Consider the following 11,240-nt stretch of genomic DNA (forward strand, 5'->3'; position numbering starts at 1 on the left):
CCCATCATCAGTTTTATTCATTGTCTCATTTATTTTTTTCTTATTAACAGTAATTTTCCTTCCAAAGGATAATTTTATTGCCTTTTAGAAGCTCACAAATTGGGTTGTTTTCAGTTAGACTTTGATTAGAAGTCCAGGATCAAGGCGGCTTTAAAAATAGAATGAATGACAACAGCTAATTGCAAAATGCGGAAAATAGAACCAGTTTGATAAACACACAATGTTATCTCAGCCAAAAAATAATAATAAATAAAACATTTGTTTCTCTATGTAATATTGTACACTAAATTCTTCTCTCTCCCTTTTATTTCTTTAGTAACATTGCTATGGATTTCATTGCCGCAAGGCATATTATGCCAATATATATTAAGTCACTCCTCATCTGTTCATGTGACACAAAATATCAAAATATGGGTTTTCATAACTCTCAAGATTTTTTTTATGTGAACATGCTTATTGCCAGGTAAAGCACTACTCTGTTCCATGAAATGGTCCTATAGTGAGAAATTAATCAGGAAGAATAAGTGAAATATTTTCCACTATCTCCAAATGACTATATTGTAATCCGAGCCACTATGGAACCATTATATGTTATGTATTCCTTTAAAGAGCGATGAGAAGAGAATTTTTTTAAATCTGTATAGTTTTCTCAGGGTTATTTTTCAGGCATTAGAATTATACTAGGTTCCATTACTTGCAAAGAATATTATAATATGTATTACTCTTCATTTTGAATGCTTGTTAATATTTTGTTTCTATTTCTGGTTTATTTTCTAGAGTTAAGTCCACTTGCAAAATCATTATTTAATTATTCTTGTTCAAAATTGCAGGAACTAGAAATACAGGCTCGCGCTCATGGTCTGCCAGCCCTGGCTTCACTTGGCACAGTTGATTTGGGTGTTCATGTCACCAAACAACAGACCCATCTTGAGCAGAATTCAGTAGACTATTGCCAACAACTGACTTTGTCTCAGGGGACCAGCCCTGAGCTCTGTGATCAAGCTATGGCCTTCTCTGATCCTTTGTCACATTTCACAGATTTATCATTTAGTGCCGCTTTGAAAGAGGAACAAAGATTGAATGACATGCTACTGGATGACACAATATCTCCATTTGGAACAGATCCTCTGCTATCTGCCACCTCCCCTGCAGTTTCCAAAGAAAGCAGTAGGAGAAGTAGTTTTAGCTCCGATGATGGTAATGAGTTATAAAAAACAAACAGACTCAATTCATCAACTGGGAAGTAATTCTATGCTGGTGCTATGCAAGTATGTTCTGTTTCATATATTGCTTTGGCTTAATTTTTCCAAAAGGAATAGACTGTTCACAAAAAACCGCTTAGAAATGACAGAAAAATTCACAGGAAGAAGAAACATGGTGTTGAAGAATTACTGAGAACTAAAAAGGATTTTTTTCCTCTTTGAATAAGACATCCAAATCTACTTAAATTATGTTTTCCTGGAAAGAGGTACAACATAAGAAATAGCTCTCTACTAATGTTGTAAAAGTAGCGATGTGGTGATGTACAATTGGAATCAACTGACTTCAAGGAGTAAACCTACTGAAATATACAAACCTTTTTTCACTAATTCACTTCCAACTCTTCTATTCAAGTCTTACATTAGTCGTCAAGTATCAAGATCAACAGATCTGATAGTCCATGGACTTTCTCCACTGTCTGGGGGACATGTTGTTGAAAGTTTAAACTTGATAGAGGAAATAGTTAAAAGATACAGTATCTGTCACTTCTAATTGAAAAGTGAATTTACAGTAAACATTAGAATTTTCCACAATAAAATACCAAAAATTTATAAAACCTTTGCTTTCTAAAACGAGACCATAATCCCTTTTGTCAGTTCAATTACATTAATTCTAAGAGTATCTTTGCATATTTATGGAGACATGCTGTGTTCAAAAAAGGAAAACATTGAATACTTTCCTCAAGAATATGAGCTAAAATTTTACTCCTTCACACAAACATACACTTACACACAGGCATACAATGTACTAGTACATGTCCTTTTTACTTTCCTTCACTTTCATGATTTTTCTAATCAGCATCAGAAATTGTATTCCAAATCTTCTTTTCTTCATCCAAAAGAGATATTTGATAATCAATTTCAAAAAAATAAATTACAATTAAAAAAAACCCTACTAGGACAATTTCTCAGCTAGCTAAAATTTATCGCTATCTCTAAAAATGGATGTAAATTAATTAGGTGATACAGTTTTGCTCCAAATTGACAAAATATAGATACTTTGTTTGCCAACTGACAAAATCATTAGTAAAACAGAAACTCTTTCTTATTATATTGAGCTCTGAGTGGAGGATAAAGCTCCATTCCCATAAGTACTAAGAGTAGCCTATGACCTTTGCTAGCTTTGTTAGCATTTATTAAAAATATTTATAATTATAATGCTCTACTCAAAATTTTCTTTCTCAAGAAAGAAAGCTCAGGCTTGGGATTAGGAACTGACTTACCAAGAAGGTTGCTCTGTGCTAGACCTCCATGAGTGATCATCTGATCAATGAGTATTTATGGAGGGATACTCAAACTTCAGTGAATCCTGTGAAAATGTAGAACAGACGAGCAAGATATGGTCTTACTCCTCAAGGAGTAACAAGTCTACATGAGAAACAACAACAAAAGATAGAAGACACATAGAATTAAACTCTACATGGTACAGTATAAGCTGTAAATACAGAAGGTCAGAGAAAATGGAAATGAATGAAGAAGGTTGGAGAATCACAAAAGTTTATGGGAAGGTAGGATGTAACTTCTTTTAAAAGCATAAATTTGGTGAAAGAGGGGGCATATTAGGGAATAATATCAACCAAATGACAAAAGTGAGAATAAGTTGAGGAAGTATCTTCATGGAACATTCATTAGAAAGATCTGGCCACCCTAGAAGATACCACGTTTGAAGTCCTGGAAAATAATATTGGCAACAGGTTGTGGAAGACCTTGAATGGTACGATGAAATGATATGGTAGAAATTGAATTTTTTTTCCTAGGAGGGAGAAGCCTAAAAATTAAAATGCTACTGTACATTACTAAAGTAATTCAGAGGTAATCTTCCTTGAATATTAACTTTGGGATAAATTTTTGAAAGGGTACTTTAGGTATTACTCATAGGAAAATATGTCATCACAAAATTTGAGACATAATGCTAATGAAAGTGGGAAAATATTAAATTCTTATGGTCTAGTAATTATCTCAGGCTTAGCTTGCAGCATTAGCTCAGAGTTTGGAGAATTAAAATAATTTTTATTGTTTGACATGGAAAAATTAATTCTAAATTTATAGGACTAGTCATTAAAGACAGATAGATAAATTCCTCTGAAATACGCCATGTGAAAAAGAGCAATAAGATACACTTCAAGAATTTTCGAGAGAACATTATATACTTTTAACTTTATGATAAAATTCCACTGTATTATCTGGGTTGATAGTTTAATATAACAATACAAATCATAGAGAAAGAATATATGTTTGAATCCATGCAAAACACATTCTAGACAGAGACTGATTTCTGTTTTCATTTTATCCATTATTTTCATTTCTTCATATTTTGAGAAGACCTACACTGATGATGTCATTACTCTGTCATTCTCTTACATTCTGTTAAAATACTACTACTCAGCCCTGAAACTCATTCCTCATAATCTTAGCTAATGTAAGGGCTTGACACAGGTGGTAGAGTCTGGACAAAAGAGATCTGGGAAAGGTACTACTAATGTTTGCTGCTACTTTCAGATTCTAATAGCTATCAGGGGATTGTAAAATGGGTAATGGGTTTTTAAAGACAGAGTAAAGAGTGGTGCTGTGTCACGGTCAACTGAAACAGATTAAAAAATTAATTTTAGTCAGTAGTTCTTAACTTTTTAAGGTATTGAGAATCTAGGGAAAGTTAGAGACTCCTCAGAAAAATACAGAATTGTATATATAGCCCCAAATTTGCATGGACCAAGAAGTTTTAGGGACCTCCTAAATGTCTTTTTGGACGCCAGGTGAAGAATTCCTCTATCAGCTCTGTTACTTTAATGGAAAGCATTGTAGTATGTCTATCAGGAGCTCAGTGGGTAGTTAATGTCATATACAGTGTTGGAGGAGGGAGCCCTATTTATCTGTATGTCACTCTCCCAACCCTAAGAGTATTGAGGTTGCCTAGGAAAGTGAAAATATACCAAACACTAGACTATTCACAAAGGAAATTGTTTACTTGTAAAGTAGTCCCCTTCAAGCATCTCCTGTTGTTTATATACCTCCTGTTATATACTCATGTTGTATATTCATGGGTCAGTTTCTCTATGATTATTGGATATTATAAATATCTACCAGTAACAGTTTAAAATAATGCATATGTATATCAAGATAAAAATATGTAAATTCAAAAGTAAATTATGTGAGTATCTAAGAATCAAGAGAGATCCTTGAGAAAATTGATGGATGTCTAGAATATTTTTGTAGAAATGAGACTTATAACAGTAAAAGAGGTATATTGCTTATCAAACAATTTTGTCACAAAAAGCATCAGCTATCACTGGACTATTAATATGCAATTAACCAAGTTTTGTTCATTCAAAGGATTAATGCATAATTGTAATTATAATAAACTTTGTTTAAAATAAGATAAAAGTTTTATTTTACTTTTAGTTATCTAAGATAATGTCCCATCCAATCTTTTACCCCTATTTATTATAAAATATTGGCTATCTTTTTGTGGATTCACATTAAGCAGCCTTTCCAATTCCAAATTATCTTGAAATAACAAGTACCTCCTTTGAGTACCTCTTCATATTTTTTTCTTTTTAGTGTCCTTTTCCATAACTGGAAAATTTATATATACAGAACACATTTCCTCTGTTTACAGACATGGTATCAGTGACTATAGCCTTCTTTACATGGGTACAAAAGTTCTAAATAATAAATACCCAGATGAGCTGGGGACGTTGAGAAATAGCCTTCCTCTTTTTTTTTTAACTCATTTTTTTCCACTCACATGACTGTAAATAAAATATTTAATAGCTCTTACTTTAAAAAAATTAGGTATGAGTTTCTTTATTTGCCATGCTCATTTACCTTTATGTCAGGGGAGAAGTTAGATTTCCCAATGTTAAGAAGAATGTATTTCTTTGTTTTGATAGATTGAGGCATATTGGAATTTTCTTATACTTCACAGTATCTTGAAAATATTTTTTTGCTGGTCTGATACTGTGGAATTTTGATGTTTAAATAAATAAATGTCATAACTAGAAGTGTTTCAGTGTTTTTACAGTATCTCTAGGCTGATATTTACTGATCTTATAATATCTAAGATGTAGATGAAAACTGGAATCAATTAATCATCTTGCTGTGTTATCAGCACTAGATCAACCATCTGGGTTTCTTGAAAACACCTGAAGGATTGAATTTTACTTGAGGTTTGATAATGGCAGAGCCTATATATGCTACATGGAATGACATCATTCGCCCTTCCAGTGCCCTGTATGTTGATAAGTATAAGATGTCAACTTGAATTAGTGTAAGTTACATATACAGAGATTTCATTAAATGTATTTAACAAATACTAAACACATTTAGAGTGTTGCTGATCTAATGTGTCAGATGACCTTCCTGTAATCATTATTCATTGCATGTACCAACATTTTATCATTTGTATAATATTTAATTTGTAAATAAGGAACCTATTCAAAAACTGATAAAAATAGTTTTCTCAAAATTTTTCTGTGTTACTTTTTTTTTCTGTGACATTCATAGAGAATTTGAGTGTATAGGAGATTATCAAAAAATAGTTCTTTTGTTTAAAGAAAAAGCAACCTCTTACTGGATGCAACTAATTTAATGATGAAATACTACTCTCTGCTGCTGTATACATAAAAGGGAACATTTTGTCTTCTTCTTGTGAAGGGATTTATGTATGTATTTCTACATATCCAAATTATTTCTCTTAACCCTCAGTAAAATGTCTTTTTCCTACATTTATTCAACAGGCTTCAAGAATAAAGTCAAAGATTTTTGTGTTTGCAATGCTGCTTCTCCTATTCCTGCACTACCATTTTATTGCAAAAATTCTATATTTTCAACTTTGCTTTTTCCACAGAAATAAATTTTATCTCTATGTTACGTAAAGCTGGTGGTTAGGGGCGCCTGGGTGTCTCAGTCGTTGGGCATCTGCCTTCGGCTCAAGTCATGATCTCAGGGTCCTGGGATCGAGCCCCGCCCGCATCGGGCTCCCTGCTCCACGGGAAGCCTGCTTCTCCCTCTCCCACTCCCCCTGCTTGTGTTCCCTCTCTCGCTGTCTCTCTCTCTGTCAAATAAATACATAAAATCTTAAAAAAAAAAAAAAAAAAAAGCTGGTGGCTATATATAACAAAAAAAATGAGAAAAAATGCAAAAGAAATGGTAATCATTTTGCTGAAAGAATTATATACGATCAGAAGGTTCCACATTATATTATTCTTTAATACATGACTACTAAAGTTTAAAAGCTAACTGAATTCAAGGATCTTATCTAACAGCATTGTAGTTGCTTATGGCGTAACAATGTAGTTAAAAATCTTTGACTTTAATAGTGTTTTATATATACGAATAGCTAAAGTAACGTTCCTATAACTTTAGTCTAACATTGCTTAGATCAAGAAAACATTGCTAGTCTAATAAGACTATAGAATTTCTAATTATTGCTATTTTTCATTTTTATATAACAACGTAATGTGTCTTATTTTCTAGGAAAATGAAGAAAACTGGTGTGTACTCATTTTTTAAAAAAGAATTGTGCACATTCTTTAAAAAAGTACCAATATTTTCTTTGTATATATTAAATGAAAGCACAGACTTATTAAATGCTTTAATATACTTTTTGTTCTGCCTTTGTCTATAGACTGCACTGGAAAATACAAAATGTGGGTTAATCATCTGAAAGGATACTTAACAGCCCCAAGACTTCACAACTGACAACTGCTCACCACACAGTCCATGCTGAAAAGAGTGATCCAATATTTCCCTGTTAGTGAAAATAATAGTTACATTCTTTATTATAGTCTCCTGCCATCTGCTTTTCCATGCTGTTATGGTTTTGACTTATGGAAAATATTTATCAAACTGTTGCAAATTTGCTAACAGGCATAATTGTAGCAGTGTAATCGCTAAGAAATGCTGCAAAATCTTTTAATATACTAGATGGTCCCCAGATAATCTAGGGTAAATAGAATACTGTATTTTAATACGTAAAAGATTTTAAAGCTGCTAATTGGTATTGAATAGACCTATCCCTTGATAATGAAATTAATCAGGATTTCAGTTAAATGTTAAGACACTCTAATATTTAATACCATGTTTATGAATTTTCATCTACATACCTGCTTCAAAAATAATCAAACAGGATAGCTCTGAGTTGACTATAGAAAACAATATTTTATGTTCAAACATAGGTTCATTCTTTTTTTAAGGCTATACCATATGAATATTTTTTAAAGCATTAATCAATGCCAAAAAATAATTTCTGTGTGGAAAGAAATAACCAATATAATATACATCAAAAAATCAGAATGATTTTTTGGCCCTATACAGACTGAAAAGATGGATAACTGAATGAATTTTATACCTGACTGTTCATTGTGTATATACGTACATGTGTGATGTGTTTGGGAATGGATACATATGTGCCCATGTGGCAGCTTACAGAAAAGTTTTCTAATTTCTTGATATTCGAAAGGACTCTACTAGAAGAATGTGTTATTCTTATGTTATTGTTTATTGGAACCTACACATAGGCAACATTTGGGGTTGTCCCCAAATCTGTTCTATTAGACACACACACACGTCTTGCTCTGAATTGAGTCCAAAAAGTGGGATAGATGAAGACTGCTGTAACAGGTTTTACTATTTTTGTTAAAATAAGTGATATATATAGCTATCAACCATTTAGATATAATATAAGCATTGAGTTTATTGACCATCAATATTACCACCTGCAGTGTTCTAGCTTTGGGGTGGTTAAGTGGTAAAATACAATAAGGCTTATTGGCTAAGTAGTGGATACCCATCATGTAAAATATATATCAGTTTCATTAATTGGCAACCGTAAGACAAGTGTACAACATTCTAGATGGTGATGATTTCGATAGGACCGACCACATTGCGGTTAAGTATATGATTCACGTAATAAGAAAAAGGTGCCTGCAGGCTATTGTTCCTAGCATGGATTGAAATTTACATATTGCTTCTCCTTATGTCAAGACATCTGGTGCCTGCAAATGCTAACATTTCGTTAAAAGTTTCACAAGCCAGGAAAAGTGGATTGGAAACATTGCATGTGAATCATTCAAGCATTATAATAGAATAAGAGCTATGTTCAGAAAAAATTAAATTGCTGCAAACAATACTATAGTCAAGATTGTAATTTATTTGCTTATGCAAGTGAAAGGTGATGCTGTGTATCTGGGGAGAAAAATAGTGTTTGAGTTATATGGTTATCTCTTCAAAAATACTTATTTCATATAATTACACGGAGCAAGTAGGTTTCTAAGTCCTTCAAGATTTTACAATGACTCAACAATTTTAGAAGCAGTCTGTAGTTCTATAAAAGCCATTCTGCTATACCTAAGAACGGGAAGAGGGGGCTATCTGAGACTTTATTCATTCTGGCATTAAATTTTTATTTACTCATTGGTAAATAGAAGAAGTATATTTGAGGTGTAGATGAATTACCTTCCCTACGCAGGTCCCCAAATCAATAAAGATAGACATCCTTGCACCTTCCATCATAGTCCAGCCTTCTGTTCTATAATCTAACAAGGCCACTTCAGGATTTTCCTACTTTTAAAGCTCTTCACCACCCCACTCCACAGTTATCATTATTATCTTGGTTCCTGCTGGCTATACCAGCTAGCTGCTACTTAAAATTTTCGTGTTGCTATTTATTATAGCTAAGCATAGATTACCTGCCTCGTCAAAATGGACGGGCATTGCAAGCAAAAATTATGCCTTAGCTTTCTCTGTATCCCACATTACTTAACACAGTGTCTTGCTTGACATGTTATTTCCTTAAAAAATCAATAAAGTGATGGTTAATTTTAGGTAAGGAAAGTGTACCAGTGTCAAATAATTCAGATAATGAAATGGTCCTCACTCAAGACTGTGACAATTCATTGGAATGAATCTCTTCCAAGCTCTCGTTCAATTCTTACAACTGCAGTGAGATAACTGGTTGTGTTTCTTTCAGCTTACCTAAAATATGAGTTTGGGACATGAAACTAATATCAAATGTTGCAATGATGGATTTAGAGAAATCTACTCTAGAATTCATCCATTTAGTTATTCACTGTTCCTTTAATAAGCATCCCCCAAGGAATAATGGTTGTTGCTAAGGGGAATGTAGAAGATGAAAGTAACTGAGATCTTTCAATAAAGGGTAGTAAAGGCTATGCTGGCAGAATGAAGGGTGCTGTGGAAGCCCAAATCAGGGCATCTATACCAGTATCAGGGAAACTGAGACCTAGGGGCAGACTGGGGGCTGAACATGGTGCAAGAGGGGAAGGCGAGGCAGAGGGAAGTGCTCTTTAAACAGAGGTGACCAGTCAGATGATGATTACTGATTCAGAGGGCTTATCAATGCTTTCAGGACATGGAATATAACTGTGTGGGGTCAGAAATTTTAGACTTATTTGGAGTAATTAATCTTAAATTCTTATTTATCACGCAGGATCCAGGTTATTCAGGTATTTGGTCAGAGGACGATTACTTCTCCCAGGCCTGGAGTAGGAAGGCATATATTACATATTTCAGTGTGTGTGTGTGTGTGTGTGTGTGCGCGCGCATGTAGGAAGAGCAGGAGGAAGTATACTGATAGGGTGAACCAAGGTATATTGTTCTCAAATTATTACTTTTTTCCCCAAAGATTTATTTATTTATTTGAGAGAGAGAGAGAGAATGAGCATGAGTGGGGGGAGGGGAGGAGGGAGGGAGAGAGAGAGGGAGAGAAGCAGACTCCCCGCTGAGCATGGAGCCCCACACCGGGCTTGATCTCATGATCCTGAGATCATGACCTGAGCCAAAATCAAGTCAGTCCCTCAACGAACTGAGCTACCCAGGCGGCGCTATTCTCAAATGGCTTCACCACTACTCATTTCTCCTCTCAAGACAGGTGATGAGCTTGTTCTTTTTTCTTATTAATATTAAGCCTATAGTAAGCCCTATGCTTCCAGGAGTAGTTCTGCCTTGAAGTACCTCTCCCACACTGTCAATGAATGCCCAGCAGTGATCAATTACACCTTGCCCCTTTTCATTAATATTCTACAGATGTTATTTAAGAAACCTAGTGTGAAGAGAAGACTGCCTGAGTACAAAGGCATACTATATCCTTGGATGGGAAAACTCAATATAATGAAGATTTTAATTCTCCTTAAATTAATTTACAAATGTTATCAATACCAATAGGGTTTTTTTTTTTTTGTAAACCAGACAAGTTGATATTAAACTTTATGAACAAATAAGAAAAAAAGGAAATATCTGAAAAAGAAGAGCAGTGAGGAAAGACAAGGGCTACCAGATATTGAAACATATTCTGAAGTCTGATGAATTAAAAATCTGTGCTATGGGACATGAATAAACAGACTGTCCAAAGGACAGAACTAAACCTAAGTATATATTGGAATTAAACAAAAGGAAGCATTGCAAATCAATAGAAACAAAACTATTCTATAAATGGTGTTAGAATTATACCAAATGCCCATCTATATGAGAATTACAGCGTGTCCATGTAATGGAATATTGTGCCCCTGCAATGAGAAACAACAACAAAAATCACTCTGCATTCTGATATGGAAAGTTCTCCATGGAAAGTTTTTAAATTAGTAATATATGGTACTGATTTGTATGTATGGGTGATGAGAAAGATAGGAATATGTATTTATATTTGCTGTGTATGGAAAAATAAACTTGGCAGATACACTGAGTTAAAGAGGGAGTAGACAGGGAAATATTTTCAATAAATACCTTAAAAAAATTTTTTTTGAAGCAGCTGTGTAATTTTGGTAGAGTTGATTCCATTCAGAGTTTCAAAGGTGGGTTTTTGCTACAGGGATTGGGTCAGATAACCCAGGCATACTATTGGTTCATGGCTTTTCTTTGGCACATAATTGGTTCAAGGGTGGTAAAGTTCGGGAAGCTCGGAACTTTTGTTTAATGGTTTTGCAAAGCGGTTTGCTCGCTGTCTTTCCATGTTTGTGAACAGGG

General features: G+C 33.9%; 1 protein-coding gene across 3 annotated transcripts in view; it reads left to right on the forward strand.

Moving 5' to 3' along the window:
- The window catches only part of TFEC (transcription factor EC), a 117,094-nt gene extending 109,571 nt beyond the window's left edge, over positions 1-7,523 (forward strand). For all 3 annotated transcript variants that reach the window (XM_081800220.1, XM_081800221.1, XM_006729032.2), the window contains one exon: positions 831-7,523. In XM_081800220.1, the coding sequence (XP_081656346.1) occupies positions 831-1,211 (381 nt within the window). In that variant the 3' untranslated portion in view covers positions 1,212-7,523. The remainder of the gene's footprint in view (positions 1-830) is intronic.
- Positions 7,524-11,240: the final 3,717 nt, after the last annotated feature.

This window comes from Leptonychotes weddellii, chromosome 12 (assembly GCF_054177405.1).
Source record: "Leptonychotes weddellii isolate Sample4059 chromosome 12, ASM5417740v2, whole genome shotgun sequence".
Lineage (NCBI taxonomy): Eukaryota > Metazoa > Chordata > Mammalia > Carnivora > Phocidae > Leptonychotes > Leptonychotes weddellii.